The sequence below is a fragment of the Carcharodon carcharias genome, chromosome 8 (assembly GCF_017639515.1).
Source record: "Carcharodon carcharias isolate sCarCar2 chromosome 8, sCarCar2.pri, whole genome shotgun sequence".
Classification (NCBI taxonomy): Eukaryota; Metazoa; Chordata; class Chondrichthyes; order Lamniformes; family Lamnidae; genus Carcharodon; species Carcharodon carcharias.
The window spans coordinates 114,313,165-114,335,565 of NC_054474.1; the positions used below are offsets into that span (position 1 = coordinate 114,313,165).

The 22,401-nt window shown below is 44.3% G+C and overlaps 1 protein-coding gene across 1 annotated transcript in view; it reads right to left on the reverse strand.

The window, feature by feature from the left end:
• The window catches only part of LOC121281338 (ectonucleoside triphosphate diphosphohydrolase 2-like), a 79,367-nt gene that overhangs the window by 14,532 nt on the left and 42,434 nt on the right, over positions 1–22,401 (reverse strand). The window contains exons 2-6 of the mRNA XM_041194246.1: positions 11,081–11,198; positions 9,801–9,951; positions 6,531–6,690; positions 3,215–3,445; positions 2,166–2,435 (exon numbers count right to left, since the gene is read on the reverse strand). Of these exons, the coding sequence (XP_041050180.1) occupies positions 2,166–2,435; positions 3,215–3,445; positions 6,531–6,690; positions 9,801–9,951; positions 11,081–11,198 (930 nt within the window). The remainder of the gene's footprint in view (positions 1–2,165; positions 2,436–3,214; positions 3,446–6,530; positions 6,691–9,800; positions 9,952–11,080; positions 11,199–22,401) is intronic.

Sequence of the window (22,401 nt, forward strand, 5' to 3'; positions counted from 1 at the left end):
CCACTCCTCCATCACCGTCTACACCTCATCCCCCTCCCATGGCATCTTCTCATGCAACCGCAGAAGGTGCAACACCTGCGCCTTTACTTCCCCCCTCCTCACTGTCCAAGGGCCCAAACACTCCTTTGAAGTGAAGCAGCATTTCACTTGCACTTCCCTCAATTTAGTCTACTGCATTCGTTGCTCCCAATGCGGTTTCCTCTACATTGGAGAGCCCAAACGCAGACTGGATGACCCAGACCTCCCTGTTGCTTGCCATTTCAACACACCACCCTGGTCTCATGCCCCCATGTCTGTCCTTGGCCTGCTGCAATGTTCTAGTGAAGCTCAACGCAAACTGGAGAAACAGCACCTCATCTTCCAATTAAGCATTTTACAGTCTTCCGGACTTAATATTGAGTTCAACAATTTCAGATCATGAACTCTCTCCTCCATCCCCACACCCTTTCTGATTCCCCTTTTTCCAATAATTTATATATTTTTCTTTTCCCATCTATTTCCATTATTTTTAAATGTATTTCCATCCATTGTTTTATCTCTACCTTTTAGCCTATTTCGATCCCTTCCCCCCACCCCACCCCCACTAGGGCTATCTGTCCCTTGCTCATCCTGCTTTCTACCCTTAATGTCACCATTAGCACATTTCTTAGCTAATATCACCACCGTCAACACCTCTTTGTCCTTTTGTCTATGACATCTTTTGGCTATCTCCACCTATCACTGGCCCTCTATCCAGCTCCAACCTCTCCCCCCACCCCCCCAAACCAGCTTATATTTCACCTCTTTTCTATTTTTCCTTAGTTCTGGTGAAGAATCATACAGGCTCGAAACGTTAACTGTATTCCTCTCCGCAGATGCTGTCAGACCTGCTGAGTTTTTCCAGGTATTTTTGTTTTTGTTTTGGATGGATTGCTAGTTGGCTTCATGACAGAAAGCAGAGAGTGGGAAGAGATGGGTAATTATTCAGAGTGACAGAAGGTGGGAAGCAATGTTCCACAAAGATCAGTGCTGGGACCACTGCTGATCACAATTTACATTAACAGTTCGGACTTTGGAATCAAAAATACAATTTCTAAATTTGTAGATGACACCAAATTGGAGAGGGGATGGTCAATACTGAGGAGGACTGCAACAAATACAGGGGGACATTAATAAACTTGCAGAATGGGCAAATACTTGGCAAATGAAGTTCAACACAGATAAATGTGAGATGGTACGTTTTGGTAGGAAGAATAGGGAGGTCACTTATTACTTGGAAGGTGTGGGCCTGGGTAGGGTAGAGGAATAAAGGGATCTCGGAGTACAAATACATCATTGAAAGTTGCTCCACAGGTTAGCAAGGCTATAAAAAAGCAAACCAAGCACTAGGTTTTATTCTAGAGGGATGGAATATATTTAAGGCTGGGGTAGACAGATTTTTGGTCTCTCAGGGAATTAAGGGAAATGGGGAGCGGGCAGGAAAATGAGGTTGAACCCCTCAATCTGCTATGATCATACTGAATGGCAGAGCAGGATTGACAGGCTGAATGGTCTACTTCTGCTCCTAACTCTTATATTCTTAATAGTAGGAAAGTTATACTAAGCCTGTGTCGAACCTTGGTTAGACCCACATCTAGAGCATTGTGTGCAGTTCTGGTTCTGCCTTATTATGAAAAGGATACAGAGGCACTGGAGAGGGTGCAGAGAAACTTTACAAGGATGATAGAAATGTGTGGGTATACATATCAGGAAATGACTGACAGGCTTGGTCTCTCTTCAAAAAGGAAAGTTTAGGGGTGACCTAACAGAGGTCTATAAAATTCTGAAAAGTTTTAAAAGAGTGGATACAGGGGGAATGTTTCCTCTTGAGGGGAAGAGCATAACTAGAGGCCGTCAATATGAGAGTCCACCAAGAAATCCAAAAGGGAATTCAGAAAAAACTTCTTTACCCAAAGAGTGGTGTGAATGCGGAACTCACTACCACAGGGAGTGGTTGAAGTGAATTGTATGAATGCACTTAAGAGGAAACTAGACAATCATGTGAGGGAGAAGGGGATGGAAGGTTACAAGGAAGATTTAGATGAGAAAATATGGGAGGAGGTTTGAGTGGAGAAGAAACACTGACATGAATTGGTTGGACCACATGGCCTGTATCTGTACCAATATGTAAACTAATGTAAAATTACCAGAAAGCTGCCAGTAACCTCGGGCTGATATACGTTGTTGAAGGCACAGTTGCTGTGGGTGCATGGAGTAAAGCTGAAGATGGAGCTGACAACTTTAGAACACTCGTCTGGGTTTGAAGAGCCTCTGAAAGTTACAGTACTCTGACGTAAATAATCTGGAGCACTCTCATTAGCAGTGCACCAGCTGCCGTATATAAAGTCCTGTGAGTAATTGAAGTTGTAGCCCTTTGGCATGCATGGGTTGATAATGTCACTCTTGTAACCTTGGGCCTGAGGAAAGAACAGAAGGACTGAGAAGTAATTAGACTTCTGACTACAAAATCAAACTCCATCAATCCCACCCACCCACTTCTTCCATGTCCCTCGACCCCACCTACCCACCCTCACTCCATACCTCTCAATCCCACCTACCCACCCTCTCCCCAAATCCCCCAATCCCACCCTCTCCCCAAAACCCCAACCCACCCTCTCCCCATATTCCACAATCTCATCCTCTCCCCATATCCCACCCCCTCCCCAAATCCCATATCCCTGAACACCACCTACCCACCCTCTCCCCATATTCCTCAATCCCACCTACCCATCCTCTCCACATATCCCTCAATCTCACCTATCCACCCTCCCCCATTTCCCTCAATCCCACCTACCCACCTCACTCCATATCCCTCAATTTCACCTACCCATCCTCTCCACATATCCCTCAATCTCACCTATCCACCCTCCCCCATATCCCTTGATCCCACCTCCCCACTCTCACTCCATATTCCTCAATCCCACCTACCCAGTCTCACTCCATATCCCTCAATACCACCAACCCATCCTCACTCCATATCCCTCGATCCCACCCACCCTTCACTCCATCTCACTCAACCCCGCCCACCCTGACTCCATTCCTCAATCCCACCCATCCACCCTGCCCCATATCCCTCGATCCCATCTACCCACCCTCTCCTCCTATCCTTCGATCCCACCTACTCACCCTCTCCCCATATCCCACAATCCCACATGCAAATTGCATGAAATCCTTTAATGAAAGTATAGTGTCTTACCAACATCATTTTCGAGAACACTTTCTTCATGACCTGGTCTCTCCCATAACAGAGGTAGCTATGAGTGTACACTTTATAGTCATGGCCATATAGACGTAGAGAGAATTCACTTTTAGGATCATCTATCTTCTGTATAGTGGGTACGAAGGAGATCTGGGTGGATGCTCCTCCTAGGTCCATTGCTCCCACGGTACTTTTTGCTGGCTTAATCCACCCTCCGAACAATCCGTACTGTAAAGTAAAGGAACGTGATTCATGAGATATTTGTGTTACTCAGTCTGACACAGGGAACAACACAGTCGACACTGTGGGGTAGGTGATGCACAACATCTGAAATTGTCCTTTTCTTCAACATGCCTCATCTCCAATTGGGAGTTGAAAGTGGAAGGTAAGAATTTGCAGGTACAGAAAAAGTCTATTACAGATAGTTAAAACCACCTTGGAATCATATAGTATTCCCACCTATCCACATCCCTCAATCCCACCTATCCAACTTGCAGAAGTGCGGGAAAGGGACAGCATACATAGACCTTATGGGAAGTGGCGGGGGAGGTGTGATGGTTCTTGCCTGTCTAATGGGTGAAATGATGAGTTTATGTTGATTATCTGCTTCACCCCAACTATTCCCATTCCTTATGCTCTCACCATCACAAAGATGCTGCTTTAACTCATTGCCAAGCAGTATTCCTGGGCTGTCACCTGTTGCTGCATTTCCTTTTCTCTGGGAATGGATGTGTGTTGGGTAACTTCCATTCCACTTCTTCTTGAGTTCTCTGTCTGATTGCAGGTCTGACCCACAGCACCATGTCCTCCACCATGGGTAGGGCAAGGATGCAGATCCTGAATCCACCCCACCCAGAACAGGGATCAATCCCAGTGCTTTTGGCATCAATTGGATCCACCGGCCATTTGACAAACAGAGGTGACCAACCCTGAAAAGGGGTTTGAGTTGCTATGGCAGCATATGCTTTTACATGGATGTTGCCTCTGGAGCTATAGATAGTGATGATGAAGGCTCTGATTCCTTTCCATCACATGGCTGATCAGGAATCTATCCTACTCTTATAGAGTGTGCTGGATTTACAAATTTATACTCTACGTGTTTGGCCACGTTATGAATGCACCTTCCTTGGCCATCAAGTCCTGGAGTGGGACTTGAACCCTGAGCTTCTGGTTTAGAGGTCGGGACTCTACCCATTGCACCACAAGACCTCCCTCTTCCATTCCACCTCTGGGCAAACAAATTATCCAAGTGAATTCTCTCTTTAAAAAAAACTATAACTTCCTGTTTGCATGAATCCAAATGAGAGGGTGTTATGACCCAGCAGTTGGTGAAGACTGAATTATTTAAAAATCCCAGAGGGAAACTTTAAACAATTACCATAACCATTATTTTCATTTCGCATGTTTGAAATGCAACTCTGAATACAGGCATAAAACCACCAGTTCTCAGGAGGTTTTTATATCAAACTACATGAGACATTTATTAATTTACACAAGTGAAATATATACACATGGCTACAAATTACTACGCTCATAACTTTTAACAAATTCCCAAACTAATCTCCATTAAGGCAACAGCAACCCAAGCACCAGGCAAAGCATTTTCACCTTACGAATTTAAAACGAGGTTCTTTTCATTTTGGTTCCTTTGCAGACAATTGTAGGCTTACAGCTGCTTTGATCTTACATTGCCTCTGTCCTGCACACACAAAACTGCTGAAGTTATACCCAGCACTTCTCTTTGAATGTAAATTCTCATTGTATCACCAGCCTCTTTGATCTCCACCTTTTCTAACAATAAAACCTCTTTCATAGTGCCAATTTTATTCGTAATATAAACATTGCTTGGGCTCTGCTAGCTCGGTGCCAGATTTCACTCCCCTTCTTAAATGCTCTATTCAACAAAATGCAAATGCACTCTAACTAGTATGCATCAAAGCGCCCAGACTAAATGGTTTTAGTCCTAAAGCTCTATTTAAAAAAATTCCAACAATATTATATACATTAGTAGCTTCATGACAGAGGGCATGGTATCAGATTAATACCTCTACACCCAGAGGACACAGTAATGGTACTCACAGTAACAATAACTCTACTGCAGTAACAATAACTGTATTGCCATGAACTCTGCACTTTAAAAACTTGTATTTGTGAGTTCTGCCTTTAATCCAAAGAGAAACTAAGTTAGCACTGGGAAAGAAATTTTTCATTGGATTTGTTAGCTGTCAGATCATCTCTAAGAAGCGACCTGTGACTTGACATTGCTATGGAGGAGAGGTGAGAAACCAAAAAAGGCAAATCATCGAATGGTTGCTATGCAGAAGGAGGCCATTCAACCCATTGTGCCTGTGCTGGCTTCCTGAAGGAGCAATTTTCCCCGTAGACCTGCACATTTTTCATTTTCAGATAATGATTCAATTCCCTTTTGAAAGCCTTGATTGAACCCCCCACCCCATCCGGTTCCACCACACTCTCAGGCACATGTTTCAGATCCTAACCACCCGCTGTGTGGAAAGGTTTTCCCTCATGTTGCCATTGCTTCTTTTTGCAAATTGCCTTAAATCTGTGCCCTCTGTCTCTCAATCTTTCCACCAGTGGGAACTGTTTCTCCCTATCTACTCTATCCAGACACCTCATGATTTTTGAATACCTCTATCAAATTTCCCCTCAACCATCTCTTCTCCAAGGAAAACAGTCCCAACTTCGTCAACCTATCTACATAACTGAAGTTCCTCATCCCTGGAACCATTCGCGTGAATCTTTTCTGCACCGTCTCTAATGTCTTCACATCCTTTCTAAAGTGTGATGCCCAGAACCGGAAACAATGCTCCAGTTGAGGCTGAGCCAGTGTTTTATACAAGTTTAATATCATTTCCATTTACATCACTATTGATAAAGCCCAGGATACTATATGCTTTACTAAATGCTCTCTGAACCTGTCCTGCCACCTTCAATGATTGATGCACATAAGCAGGTCACTCTGCTCCTGCACCCCCTTTAGAATTATACTCCTTTTTATATTGTCTCTCCATGTTCTTCCTACCAAAGTGAATCACTTCACACACTCTGCATTAAATTGCATCTACCACTTTATCCACCCATTCCATCATTCTGTCTGTGTCCTTTTGAAGTTCTGCCACTATCCTCCTCACAATTCACAATGATTCCAAAGGCAAAGGCAAACTTTGAAATTGTGCCCTGTACACCAAGGTCTAGGTCATTAATATATATCAGGAAAAGCAGAGATCTTAATACCGATCCCTGGGAAACTCCAATATAAACATCCCATCAGTTGGAAAAACAACCATTTTACCTTTATGAAGTTCTCCTGCAGGTAGTTGGCTGTAATCCATCCGAAAACCCCCTCCTCATTTCCTGTCAGGATCTTTGCTCCCTGGTAGTTAAAGTTGTAGGATCTCAGGGTGGTAATAATGGAAGTCAGGATCCTATTGGTAGCCTCAGGATCAGTTAGACTGTGGAGAAACAAAGATAAGGGATATGGTTGCTTAGTGTTGTGGGATTGTCCTGGTAACTTTGAGATGAATGGCCAGATCAGTTTCTTGGCAGGGCGCTGGAGCTGGGGTAGGGTGGTGGATGGACAGGAAACTGTCCACACCCCCAACCCCTGAGAGATTTTAACTCCAGGCCTCACCTCAATGGCCCCCTTCAGCCTCCCACATGACTCCATTATTTACTGATCAAGGGGGAGTGTTCTGAGTGTAAACTGACATGCTCCCTCATGTCCTTTAGGAAGGGGGGCTTGCCACCCGTCCATCGACCCTACCATCCCTCCCTATACCAACCACCCATCCCTCGGTCTAACACCCATCTCTGGACTTACCATCCATACCTCGGCCTACCACTGCTCCTTGGGCCTACCACCTGGGCTGTCACTGAATGAAACACTAGGGTCACCAACTGTGATTAAATGTATTCCTGGAGGTTTCATCACATGACTTGCCCCCATGTTCTAGCCATTTGTTGGCCAACACATCCATCCTGGTGATGCACTGCCTTCCTACACCAATTGGAAAGCAAAAAGGCTCATTACCCAATTGGATGATCCTTGACTGTCAGCCAAACAGCCCTTTTTTGTTTCATTTTATATCTAGTAAAGAGAAATGTTCAAAGCAAATTACAAAAAACAATCATTTTTTTAATGCCCCGATGATTTTTCTCCAAGGTTACCAACAGCATTGTCCTGGAGATTGATCTTCAATTCCTGGAGGCCAATCCTGGAGGGTTGATAACCCGAGAAACACTCCATTGACTCCCTCATCTGGAGTGTCCCATGGAACTGATGGATTCAGCATTTACTCCCCTCATTCTCAAGTTTCTTTTTTTTCTCTCTCTCCCAATCTTTATCTTTTCTCTGCCTCTTTCTCGCCTTGTCTCTTGCTCCCTTCCCATTTTTGTCTCCATCTCATCTCGCTACATTTCTCAACCTCCTACATCCTCTTTTCTGTTCTCTTTCTGCCTCCTCAGCTCTCCTTCTCACCATTTTCTCCCCCTCTCTCTCTGCCTCAGTCTCTTAGTCTCCTTTCAATCTGACTCCAGACCCACAGTAAGGTGGTTGACTCTTAATTGCCCTCTGAAATGGCCTAGCAAGCAGCCAGTTGGATCAAACCTGTTACCAGTAGTTCAAGAGGATGTTCTTGCTACTGAGAGGTTTCTTTATTCTTTCATGGGATGTGGGCGTCACTAACAAGGCCAGCATTTGTTGCCCACCCCTAATTGCCCTTGAACTGAGTGGCTTGCTAGATCATTGCAGAGGGGAGTTAAGAATCAACCACATTATTGTGGGTCTGGAAAAACATGTAGGCCAGACTGGGTATCAGAGTACCACAGTACCTTTACAGTGCAGAAGGAGGCCATTCAGCCCATCGAGTCTGCAATAGATCTCTGAAAGAGCATTCCACCCAGTCCCACTCCCCTGCCTCATCCCCATAAACTTGCACATTCTCTCTTCTCAGATAGCAATCCAATTCCCTTTTGAATACCTTGATCGAACCTGCCTCCATCACCCTTTCAGGAAGTTTGTTCCAGACTCCAAACACCCTCTGGGTGAAAACATTTTTCCTCCCATCACATTTACTCCTTTTGTCAATTATTTTGAGTCTGTGCCCTCTAGTTCTTGATGTTCTCTTGAGTGGGAGCAGTTTCTCACTATTTGCCCTCTCCATACCCCTCAGGATCTTGACTACCTCCATCAAGTCTCCTCTCAGCCTTCTTTTCTCTAAGGAAAACAGTCTCAACCTCTCCAATCCATCCTCATAGCTACAGTTCTTCATCCCTGGAATCATTCTTGTGAATCTCCTCTGTACTCTCTTCAATGTCTTCACATCCTTCTTCAAGTATGGCGTCCAGAACTGGATGCAGTACTCCAGATGGAGCTAACTAATTTCTTGTACAAGTTCAATATGACCTCCTTCCTCATGTGCTCAATGCCCCAATTAATAAAGCCTAAGATGCTATATGCTTTATTAACTGCTCTCTCAACATGCCCCGTTAACTTCAATGACCTATGTACGTATACACTGAGGTCCCTCCATTTCTGCACCTCCTTTATGGTAAAGGTGGCAGACCTCCTTCCCTAAAGGTCACTAATGAACCAGAAAGGTTTGTATAACAATGAATTATAGTTTCATTGTTACTATTACTGAGACTAGTTTTTTTTTAAAATTCCACCAGCTGCTGAGGTGGGATTTGAGCCCATGTCCTCAGAGAATTAGGCTGACTCTGCAGATTATTAGTCCAGTAACATTATCACTGCACCATCATCTCCCCCATTGTGAAGCACAATCCAATCAGTGACAGACAGGGCCCTCCCCAGAGCTTCCTTTTATTCTACAGGATGCATATGTCACTGGCAAGACCAGCATTTAATGTCCATCCCTAACCATCCTAATAGAGAGAAGATGGTGATGATCCACCTCCTTGAATACAACTGAGTGGCTTGCTACACCATTTCAGAGGGAGTTCGGAATGCTGTGAATCTGGAGTCACATGTAGGCCAGACCGGGCACTGGATTTCTGTCTCTAAAGGACATTAGTGAACCAGATGGGTTTTCACAACAATCCGGTATTTTCATGGCCACAATTACTGAGATTGGCCTTTATTCCTGATTTTATTTATTAATTGAATTTAAATTCCCCAGTTTCTGCAGTGAAATTTGAATTCCAGGTCTGGATTTCTAATCCAGTAACATATCCACTCTGCCATTTTGGGATTTGAATTTGTACTTCCAGTAACATCTTTACACCGCTGAATAGTAACTGAGCAAAGGCACTCTTGTATGTGTTCCATGGGAATTCCTGGATCTAGCCAGCATTTTGGGGATTATGTCACCTCTGTGTCTAATGTTCCATGAGACCATGAGAATGACTAGGGCCCGATAGTGATTGGTGGAGAGAGTGCACGGCTTGTGGTGGTTGGTGGAGAGTGTGTACGACCTTTGGTGATTGGTGTGAAGGGCATATGGCCTGTTGGTGACTGGCAGAAAGAGTGTATGGCTCTTTGGTGATTGGTGGAAAGAGTATACAGCTCTTAGTGATTAGTGCAGAGCACAGAAGCATTACCTACCTCAGCAAGCGCATCCCAGCCGTAGCGCCAAGGTAGAGGGGGGTCTCAGCATGTCGCCCTGAGGGAATAGTTTTCACAGATTGATCAAGGCAAGGTTTCAGACTCTTTCCAGCTCCTGGCGGGTCTGCTACATAACTTGAGATTCCAGGACCTACAGAACGACATTGAACATGGCATCAGTACATTTGGAATTTCTGTGCCTGGAGTGTGTATGACTTGTTTATCTCCTCCCACACCCCAGCCCTAGAGAAGGACAGTGTGATTCCCTCCAGTGTTTTGCAAAAACCCCCATCTTTCATAGATCGCACCTTTGATGGCTTCACAAAACATTTTTATCGAGGCAGAATATCCCCTCCCCACCACAGGGGGCCAATGAACCCCATTTACAGACAACCCATCCAAGCTCAGACTAGCTCAGTCTGAACCAGCAGTCAACTCAGAGCCTCACATTGTGCTGAATTTGAGCTGGATTAATAATGGCTCAAAGAAAGCAAGAACTCCTCAAGTGAAAACACTCCCAGGGCAGGTACAGCACGGGGTTAGATATAGAGTAAAGCTCCCTCTACGCTGTACCCATCAAACACTCCCAGGGCAGGTACAGCATGGAGTTAGTTACAGAGTAAAGCTCCCTCTACGCTGTACCCATCAAACACTCCCAAGTCAGGTACAGCACGGGGTTAGATACAGAGTAAAGTTCCCTCTACACTGTACTAATCAAACACTCCCAGGACAGATACAGCATGGGGTTAGATATAGAGTAAAGCTCACTCTATTGTGTCCCCATCAAACACTCCCATGACAGGTACAGTACGGGGTTAGGTACAGAGTAAAGCTCCCTCTACACTGTCCCTGTCCCAAATGTAGATCCGACCTGCTAACAGCGCCTGCTAATACCCCATCCCAGGACCTACCCCTCCTCCATCTCCCCTTCTCATTCCACTAACAATCTGCTCAGTTATTTCACCCTCAGCCACTTTGAATTATTTGCCTCATTTCTCCCTTCTCCAAAACCTGCTCCCTCTCCTCTTGCACATGCCAACGATTTTCTGTGTAAAATAATTTAATCTAATCATGTTCTGCCCCTTCCCTGCTGTAGGCCCAAGCCTGTGGTATGGTTGTTGAATCTGTGGTAATCTCGCTGGAGTTACTGGGGCTGGGGATAGGTGAGTGAAGAGGCTCTGGTTGGCTTGTTTCTGTTGAAGGCCTGTACTGAGGCTAAGCGCTCACAACAATTCTCTGTTAATTCAGCTGCCATTCCCGGATGGTCTGTTGGCCTTTACCTTCCACGTCACATTTGACCTCCTCAGTCACGATGCCCGTGTCATTCTCTTTCCCAGCCGGCCATTTGTAAATAAACAGGGTGGTGTGAGAGGAACCAGCATCAATGACAATACCATACTGTGGGAACAGAAAACAAGGAATGTACTTTAGAATGCCTTTGTCATATATAAGTTTAGGAAGAGCAGAGTTGATAAATAAAATATCTATAGGACTGGACTGGATAAATGCCACAATGGATTTTATGTTATTGGGACTCAGTGAAGAACACTCTCAGCTTCAAGACCCACTCCAGAGACATGAACAAAGTCCAGGCTGTCACTCCAGTACTGAATGAATGCTGCACTGTCAGAAGTGCCATCTTTCAGATCAGACATTAAGCCAAGACCCAATCTGCTGTCTCAGGTGGCTGTACAAAGTTTCATGAGCTTTAAAGAACAGCAGGGGGCTTCACCCTGGAGGCCTGTCCAATATTTATCTCTCAATCAACATCACAAAACTACGCAGATTATCAGCTCATTAACACATTGCTGTTTGTGGGACCTTGTCACATTTGAATTTTTTCCAGATGTCCTACAGTGGTGACTACACTTCAAAAAGTACTGAATTGGCTATAAGGCAATTTGTTTTATCCTGAGGATGTGAAGGATGCTATATAAATGCATGTTTTTATTGTCTGGGTCTGAGACTGAGTTGGGTATGTTAAAGCATTGACGGTCAGTACAGGGCAAGCTATGTTCAGTGAGTGTGGGTCTGAGTGTAGCATACAGCAATGATTTGCTACAAAGATAAAAACAAAAAAAACTGCGGATGCTGGAAATCCAAAACAAAAACAGAATTACCTGGAAAAACTCAGCAGGTCTGCCATATCGGCGGAGAAGAAAAGAGTTGACATTTCGAGTCCTCATGACCCTTCAACAGAACTGAGTGAACATTAGGAAAGGGGTGAAATATAAGCTGGTTTAAGGTGTGTGTGGCGGTGGGGGGTGGGGGGGTGGTGGGTGGGGGTTTGTGTGGGGGGAGAGAAGTGGAGGGGGTTGGTGTGGTTGTAGGGACAAACAAGCAGTGATAGAAGCAGATCATCAAAAGATGTCACAGACAACAGAACAAAAGAACACATAGGTGTTAAAGTTGGTGATATTATCTAAACGAATGAGCTAATTAAGAATGGATGGTAGGGCACTCAAGGTACAGCTCTAGTGGGGGTGGGGGGAGCATAAAAGATTTAAAAATATTTAAAAATAATGGAAATAGGTGGGAAAAGAAAAACCAAATAATTTATTGGAAAAAACAAAAGGAAGGGGGAAGAAACAGAAAGGGGGTGGGGATGGAGGAGGGAGCTCAATACCTAAAGTTGTTGAATTCAATATTCAGTCCGGAAAGCTGTAAAGTGCCTAGTCGGAAGATGAGGTGTTGTTCCTCCAGTTTGCGTTGGGCTTCACTGGAACAACGCAGCAAGCCAAGGACAGACATGTGGGCAAAAGAACAGGGTGGAGTGTTAAAATGGCAAGCGACAGGGAGGTTTGGGTCATTCTTGCGGACAGACCGCAGGTGTTCTGCAAAGCAGTCGCCCAGTTTATGTTTGGTCTCTCCAATGTAGAGGAGACCGCATTGGGAGCAACGAATGCAGTAGACTAAGTTGGGGGAAATGCAAGTGAAATGCTGCATCACTTGAAAGGAGTGTTTGAACCCTTGGACGGTGAGGAGAGAGGAAGTGAAGGGGCAGGTGTTACATCTTTTGCGTGGGCATGGGGTGGTGCCATAGGAGGGGGTTGAGGAGTAGGGGGTGATGGAGGAGTGGACCAGGGTGTCCTCAACCCCCTCCTATGGCACCACCCCATGCCCATGCAAAAGATGTAACACCTGCCCCTTCACTTCCTCTCTCCTCACCGTCCAAGGTCCCAAACACTCCTTTCAAGTGAAGCAGCATTTCACTTGCATTTCCCCCAACTTAGTCTACTGCATTCGTTGCTCCCAATGTGGTCTCCTCTACATTGGAGAGACCAAACATAAACTGGGCGACCACTTTGCAGAACATCTGCGGTCTGTCCGCAAGAATGACCCAAACCTCCCTGTCGCTTGCCATTTTAACACTCCACCCTGCTCTTTTGCCCACATGTCTGTCCTTGGCTTGCTGCATTGTTCCAGTGAAGCCCAATGCAAACTGGAGGAACAACACCTCATCTTCCGACTAGGCACTTTACAGCTTTCTGGACTGAATATTGAATTCAACAACTTTAGGTCTTGAGCTCCCTCCTCCATCCCCACCCCCTTTCTGTTTCTTCCCCCTTGCTTTTGTTTTTTCCAATAAATTATTTGTTTTTTCTTTTCCCACCTATTTCCATTATTTTTAAATATTTTTAAATCTTTTATGCTCCCCCCACCCCCACTAGAGCTATACCTTGAGTGCCCTACCATCCATTCTTAATTAGCACATTCGTTTAGATAATATCACCAACTTTAACACCTATGAGTTCTTTTGTTCTGTTGTCTGTGACATCTTTTGATGGTCTGCTTCTATCACTGCTTGTTTGTCCCTACAACCACACCAACCCCCTCCACTTCTCTCCCCCCCCTCCCCCAACACCTTAAACCAGCTTATATTTCACCCCTTCCTTGGATTCATTCAGTTCTGTTGAAGGGTCATGAGGACTCGAAACGTCAACTCTTTTCTTCTCCGCCGATGCTGCCAGACCTGCTGAGTTTTTCCAGATAATTCTGTTTTTGTTTTATGATTTGCTACAAGCCTGGTTAGGTGTTTTCATAGAGACTAGAATGGTTACAGCACAGAGGCCATTTGGTCTGTCATGTCTGTACTGGTTCTCTGCAAGAGTTACTCAGCCAGTCCCACTTCTCTGCCTTTCCCTGTAGCCCTGCATATATTTTCTCTTCAGATAACAATCCAATTTCCTTTTGAAAGCCTCCATTGACCCTGCCTCCACCGCACTCTCAGGCAGTGAATTCCAGATTCGAACTACTCGCTGCGTGAAAAATGTCCCTCTGGTCTTTGGCCTTTCCACCAATGGAAACAGGCACCTCATGATTTTGAACACCTCTATCAAATCTCCTCTCAGCCTTTCCTTCACCAAGGAGAACAGTCTCAGCATCACCAATCTGTCCACATAATTGGAGTTCCTCATCCCATTCTTGTGAATCTTTTCTGCACTCCCTCTAATGTCTACGCACCCTTCCTAAAGTATGGTGCTCAGAACTGGACACAGTGTTCCCATTGAGACCAAACCAACGTTTTAGAAAGGTTCACTGTAGCTTCCTTGCTTTTGTACTCTGTGTCTCTATTAATAAAACCCAGGATTCTGTGTGCTTTATTAACCACTTTCTCTACCTGCCCTGCCTTCAATGATTTGTGCACACATATCCCCAGGTCCCTCTGCCCCTGAATCCCTTTGAATTACACCCTCTATTTTATTTTCCCACTCCTCATTCTACCTACCAAAATGAATCAGTTCACACTTCTCAGCATTAAATTTCATCTGCCCCGTGTCTTCCCATTCTACCAACCTGCCAATGTCCCCTTGAAATCTATCACTATCCTCCTCACAGTTCACAAGATTTCCAATTTCCATGTTGCCCCAAATTTTGAAATTATGCCCTCCACAGCCAGGTCTTGGTCATTAATATAGATCAAGAGAAGCAGGGTTCCAAACTCTGACCTGTGGGACAAAACTACAAACCGTTCTCCAGGGCAAAAACAACCTTTCACCACAACTCTCTGTTTCCAAATTTCTCATTGAGCCAGAAAAATAGTGCTGTTGAAAATTCTCCTGAGCACACTTCAGAAACTCTTTTACCTTTCTGCCCTTTATACTACTATTGCAGCCTATATATGAATAATGGAAAACCCCAAGAAAACGATAAACAGTCATTTGGTAGAACAGAAGTTGAGTACTGCTGAAAAAAAAGAGAGACATCGGAGCTTTTCGTCTTGCACTCATCAGGACACTTTGCAAGAATACCAATATAAGGGGAAAACAACAATTTATACTGTATGTGAAGAGAGTGCTGATTGGTTGACAAGTGGACCAGTGATGGTGACTGACAGTTAATGCTTGCCCAGCCAGTGAAGCCCATGCCCCATGAATGAATAATTTTAAAAAGACTCTGAATTAAAGAGAGGAAGCCACGGGGAGTAGAATTAAAGCAAAGTGGGATTGCTAGAAGCCAGAAGGTGAAGCAGTGATGTCTGTTGGCATAGCTGAGTATCTGGGAGAGTGCATGGCAGGCGAAGCTTTAATGCACATGGTGATCCAGGGGAGAGTAACATTGGAAGGAGAGATCGAAACCCTGGAGGTGGATCCTTGTTGAAGATGTTCCAGAAAAAGTGTCATTTGGGAGAAGATCCCAAGGTAAGTTCTTCGAGAATGAAGATTGGAAACTCTGATGAGAAAGACGGAGTTTCCATGAGCCCAGTTTGCTCACAGAGTGATGAGGGTCTGGGGGGAGTTGATGAGAGATCCATAGCATCTGTTTGGGTGGCTCTGTCACTTGATCTTGGAGTGTAGTGTATCCAACCACAAGTCACCTCTTGATTTACATGGGCTGTATACTTACTGTGAAGATTAAAGTATAAGATTTTGTAACTTGTATTATCCTTACAAATCTGTATATATCTGTAAAGGCATGGCTGTGAGTGAAGGCGTGGTGTGATACAGTTCCTTTTACTTCATCAATTCCTGTGACTAATTTGTTTTCCTGTCCTTGTCTCTTGGCCAGGTCTTTGTAAGTATTTAGATTAAGCTTCCTTTGTGGTTTGACTATGTGGCAATATGCCTTAGATTTTATCTTCAAAGATATGATGCTCCTGACATGCCAATTGCCAGAACAGCATTTTGGGCCTCGAAGGGAGTGGGCAGAGCACATGCCCTTGAAATCTCTTTGTTCTACAGTAATGGAGTCCAGTACGTGCCAAAGTTCTACACTATATAACAACAACCCCACAAGTGTCTTGTTAATTCTTTCTTTCGGTTTCAGCGAACCATTTCTAAGATGCAACAATCCACTGCACTTCTTTCTATTACTCTGCAGAGATCATATCTCACAGTAAATAGAAGCCATTGCCCCTGTAACTGGCTGCCATTTCGCTGCAGGCAGTATCCAGTTTGTTGAACAACATCTGCCAGCTACACCCATAGAACAAAGGACACTTTAATATGTTGCAGTCTGATAGTTTTTTGATCAGTATTATTCCTGCTAGCAGTCTAAACCAGGGTACACTCCAGTGCAGCACTGAGGGAATGCTGCAGTGTCGGAGGGTCAATACTGAGGGAGTGCTGCACTGTTTCAGGGTGAGTGCTGAGGGAGTGCCGCACAGTTGGAAGGTGAGTGCTGGGGGAGTGCTGCACTGTTGGAGGGTCAGTGCTGAGGGAGTGCTGCAGTGTCAGAGGGTCAGTACTGAGGGAGTGCTGCAGTGTCAGAGGGTCAGTACTGAGGGAGTGCTGCACTGTCAGGAGGTCAGTGCTGAGGGAGTGCTGCACTGTTGGAGAGTCAGTGCTGAGGGAGTGCTGTACTGTTGGAGGGTCAGTGCTGAGGGAGTGCTGCACTGTTGGAGGGTCAGTGCTGAGGGAGTGCTGCAGTGTCAGAGGGTCAGTACTGAGGGAGTGCTGCACTGTTGGAGGGTCAGTGCTGAGGGAGTGGTGCAGTGTCAGAGGATCAGTGCTGAGGGAGTGCTGTAGTGTCAGAGGGTCAGTACTGAGGGAGTGCTGCACTGTCAGAGCGTCAGTACTGAGGGAGTGCTGCACTGTCAGAGGGTCAGTACTGAGGAAGTGCTGCAGTGTCAGAGGATCAGTACTGAGGGAGTGCTGCACTGTAGGAGGTACCGTCTTTGGATGAACATTGAATTGTCTACCTTCTCAGGTGGATATAAAGGTTCCCATGGCACTGTGTTGAAGACAAGCAGAGGAATTTTCCATGGTGTACTGGGCAATATTTATAGAAACATGGGAACAGCAAGAGGCCATTCAGCCCCTTGAATCTATCTCAACATTCAATGAGATCATGGCTGATCAGGAAACTAACTCTATATACACACTTTTGCCCCATACCCCTTAATACCTTTAGATAACAAAAATCTATCAATCTCAGATTTAAATTCAACAATAATCTCACATCAATTGTCATTTTCAGAAGAGAGTTCCAAACTCCTCTCAAGCCTTGTGTGTAGAAGTGTTTCCTAATTTTAGGCCTGAACAGTTTGACTCCAATTTTTAGACTTAATATCTCAAGTCCTGGACTCCCCAACTACCGAGAATAATTTCTCTCCATCTACCCTATCTGTTCCCCATAATATATTGAAAAATTAAATCAAATCACCCCTTAACTTTCTAAATTCCAGGAATACAACCCTAGTTTGTGTAATTCCTTCCTATAATTTAACCTTTGGAGTCCAGGTATTATTGTGAGAAATCTAGACTGCACTCCCTTCAAGGCCAATATATCCTTCCTGAGATATGCTGCCCAGAACTGCTCACAGTAACTCCAGGTGTGGGTCTAACTGGGCTGTGTATAGCTGAAGCATGACTTCTACCCCCTTGTATTCCAGTCCTCTCAATATAAAGGCCAGCATTCCATTAGCCTTTTTGATTATTTTCTGTACCTGTTCAGGGCATTTTAATGATCTATGTACCTGGATTCCCCAAGTCTCTTCAAACCTCCACCATATCCAGCTTTTCACCACTTAGAAAGTCTCCTTTTCAATCCCTTGTTTGTTCAAAGTGGATGACCTCATATTCGCCTATAGTGAAATCCAATTGTCCCAGTTTTACCCATTCACCTCATTGCTTTTTTTTATGAATTCATGGGCTCTCAGTGTTGCTGGCTAGACCAGTATTTGTTGCCCATCCATAGTTGTCCTTGAGAAGGTGGTGGTGAGCTGCCTTCTTGTCCATGTGGGGTAGGTACACTCACAGCGCTGTAAGGGAGGGAGTTCTAGGATTTTGACCCAGCGACAGTGAAGGAATGGCGATATATTTCCAAGTCAGGATGGTGAGTGGCTTGGAGGGGAACTTCCAGGTGGTGGTGTTCCCATTGATCTGCTGCCCTTGTCCTTCTAGCCTTTGAGATGGTAGTTGTCATGGGTTTGGAAGGTGCTGTCGAAGGATCCTTGGTGAATTCCTGCAGTGCATCTTGTAGATTGTACACACTGCTGCTACTGTGCGTCGGTGGTGGAAAGAGCAGATGGTTAAGGTGATGGATGGGGTGTCAATCAAGTGGACTGCTTTGTCCTAGATGGCATCAAGCCTCATGAGTACACTCCATCAGGAAAGTGGGGAGTATTCCATCACATTCCTGACTTGTTTCTTATAGATTGTTAACAGGCTTTGGGGAGTCAGGAGGTGAGTTACTCACTGCAGAATTCACAGCATCTGACCTGCTCTTGTAGCCAGAGTGTTTATACTAACAATTTTGAACCAGGTCAATAATTTACATTCAACTCTATGAACTCCAGCTTCAGCTAACAGTCTCTTATGAAGTACTCCTCTCCCCCATGTGTCAGAGTATCTCTGATTCACAGAGATAAAAACAAAAAACTGCGGATGCTGGAAATCCAGAACAAAAACAGAATTACCTGGAAAAACTCAGCAGGTCTGGCAGCATCGGCGGAGAAGAAAAGAGTTGATGTTTCGAGTCCTCATGACCCTTCAACAGAACTGAGTGAATATTAGAAGTGGGGTGAATATAAGCTGGTTTAAGGTGGGGGGTGGGGTGGGGGGAGAGAAGTGGGGGGTGGTGTGGTTGTAGGCACAAGCAAGCAGTGATAGGAGCAGATAATCAAAAGGTGTCACAGACAAAGGAACAAAGAAGCGTTGAAGGTGGTGATATTATCTAAACGAATGTGCTAATTAAGAATGGATGGTAGGGCACTCAAGGTACAGCTCTAGTGGGGGTGGGGTGGAAGACTAGCAGTGCATACAAGATTTAAAAATAATGGAAATAGGTGGGAAAAGAAAAATCTATATAAATTATTGGAAAAAACAAAAGGAAGGGGGAAGAAATGGAAAGGGGGTGGATTCACATTTGAGCTCAGTGACTCTGAGCCAGAGATTCAAGACAGTAATGTCCACTGTAGATGTGTTCACTCAGGACAGATTCACTGTTTATAAACACCCACATACTGCAGTCCAACACATAATCTCTGTCATATCTTAGTCCAAATTCTCTTATTTATAACAAGTTTTTAGTCTGTTGCCAGCTTTTTTTTCTTTTTCTAAGCACTAAGCAGTAGACAAAAACTTTAAATTCTTACTTCCTCAACTTTTGCTACAAGTATTTGGAGGCAAAAAATCTCCTTCCCAACTTATACCAAATTTCCAACTTTAGCACTGTTAATGCTCACTCTCTTTTCACCATTATACTGTGTGGTAACAGCTTCTATTCACATAAACAGACCTTTTTGAGTCACACCCAGGTTACAACAGCTAATAGCAATCACTTATATTTTCATAGTGACTTTAACATAATGAAATGCCCCAAAGTGCTTCACAAGAACATTTTAAAACAGAGTATGACCCTGAGCCACATGAGGAGACATTGGGTCAGCTAACCAAAAGAATGCTCCAAGAGGCAGGCTTTAAGGAGTGTCTGAAAAGAGGAAAATGAGATAAAAAGTCAAAGAGGGTGAGTGAGGGAATTTCAGAGCTTAGGGCAAAATTTTACCTCCCTGTCGAGGATGTGGGTACGTAAAATGCAGCAGCCTGTGCAAAAATCCATTGACTTTGGCAGGTCTGTAAATATCCGCTGGTGTAAAATTCCACCCTAGGTATCAGGCAGCTGAAGGCACGGTCACCAAAGGGGGAGTGATTAAAATCAGGGATGCTCAAGAGTCCGGAAGTAGAGGAGCTCAGCAGAGATCTTGGAGGGTTGTGGGGCTGGAGGAGATTCCGAGATAGGGAGGGATGAGGCCAAGGAGGGATTTAAAAACAAGAATGAGAATTTTAAAATCGAGGCGCTGTTTAACCTGGAGCCAGAGTGGTTGAGTAAACATGGGGGAGATAGGAAAGTGGGATTTGGTACAAATTAGCACATGGACAAAAGAGTTTTATATTTCCTCAGGTTTAGAGAGGGTAGACCGTGGGAGAGCAGTCAGAAGTGTGCAAGAAATGGGGAGCTTTAAGAAATTATATCTTTCAGAATTGTTGTGGGATTGCTTGGCATCACATAAGGGCCACCTCAGCAGAAATACTGTTTTCTTTGTCTCTGGAAAAACGTGAAATGTCGAGATTTTGTGGTTCAGACTTCCATATTAACATTCTTTAATCAGTAGGAAAGTGTCTTTAGTCCATACAAATGTCTGGTAAGGGCTATCAAATGACACTCAGCAGGAGGCAAACTAAAAAGTGACCTTGAGCTAAGAGACAGTCAGTGGGGAGGTGACCATCCTGGCATCTTGGGTATCTGTCCTGTATTCATTGGTTAGAAAGGTTCAAACAAGTGATTGACATTGGGTCAACTACCAACTCCTAGAAATAAAGTACATTAATGAGCACTCGGAGATCAGTTTAGTCCTCAACAGGAAGCTGCCTTCTTCACATGAACAAGGGACCAGGGAAGACTGAGGAAGACGGAGGAAGAGTTTCAGAATACTTTGATGAGAGAGCAGAATGCTGAGATCAACACACTCTGTGCCAAGTGTCAATACGACCTCTGGGATCAGTGAACTGCTCTACATTGTCATGAGTCCTATACATTTCCTCTCTATTCAGCTAATGCATCATATCTAAACAGTTGCTTCTGAATAAACTTAATAAGCTACCTCAAAATTACCTAGAAATATTTGGCTGCCTATCATGTATTTATGGCTCCCAGAACCAAAATCCTTACAGACTGGTGTCAGAAGTGGGACCCACAATAATTGGGGTGTTATTGGCTTGAAATTTGAGAAACATCAGTCTTAGGCTGTAATTAAATGCATGTGGAGTAGTTATTGAGTGAAGCCAGGTGTCACAATGGCATTGGCATACCCTTGGGAATGACTGATAGAGAGTTGGATAGAAAACAGGTGCACCTGGAGCAAGATGTCCTGGGAGGTGTATGTTATGATCGAGCAGTTGGCAAAGCTGAGTTACTTTTTTTTTAAATCCCAGAGAGAAACTTTAAACAACTGTCATGACCTATACAAAACAAAAACAGAATTACCTGGAAAAACTCGGAATTACCTGGAAAAAAAATTCTGTTTTTGTTTTGGATTTCCAGCATCCGCAGTTTTTTTGTTTTTATATCTGTCATGACCTATAATTGTAAGTGTAATGTTTGAGATGCAACTCTAAATTCAGGAATTATACTGCCAGTTCTTGAGAGGTTTTATATTAAGTAAATTAAAGATTTTATTAATTTACACAAGTGAAAAATATACACATGGCTACAAATTACTACGATCATAATTTTGAACAAATTCCCAAACTAATCTCCATTAAGGCAACAGCAACCCATAGACTTAAGCAAACACCAGGCAAAGCATTTTCACCTTACTAATTCAAAATGAGGTTTTTTTTTAACTTTGGTTCCTGTGGAGTCAGTTGGAGGCTTGCAGCTGCCTTTTGATCTCAAACTGCCTCTGCTCTGCACACCCAAAACGGTTGTCTTGTTTTACCTACCACTGCCAATTGAATGTTAATTCTTGTTGTATCAACAACCTCTGAACTGAACCTCTAACAATAAAACCCCTTTCATAGTACCAATTTTACTATCCTCTTCACAGTTCACAATACTTCCAAGTTCATGTCATCAGTGAACCACCATATTCAGTCACCACATCCCCGCTCAAAAGGTAAGTTTGCATCGGAATATGTTGCAGGAAGGTTAGGTGTTCACTTTATTCCAGCGGCAGCCCTGTCTAGATTCCAGCCTTGGAGGAAGTTACATTCAGACCATGATCTCCTGAGGGTTTTGGGTGTGGGTGTGGGGTGGGGGGGGAGATGACTACGAGATGCCCACACACAGAGAGTGCGGACTGTCTTTCAGGGTGAAACAGATTTGGAATTGAGGGGGCAAGTGAGTGATGATGGTGGGGGGAGTGGGGGGTGAACAGTTCTTGACGGCATAAAGAATCAGGCATTACTTGGAAAATCTTTACTCGAGTCTAAGCTCTGTTTCTCCCCAAGTTCCTTATTCCCTTCCGTCTTACCCACACATGGTCCTCTGTCTCTCTGCAACTGTACCCCGTGAGAGTTGGTGTGTGTGGAACCCGTACTCCACTGAGAGTCAGTGTGAGTGGAACTGTACCCCAGTGATAGTCAGTGTGTGAGGAACTGTACCCCAGTGATAGTCAGTGTGTGTGGAACTGTACCCCAGTGAGAGGCAGTGTGTTTGG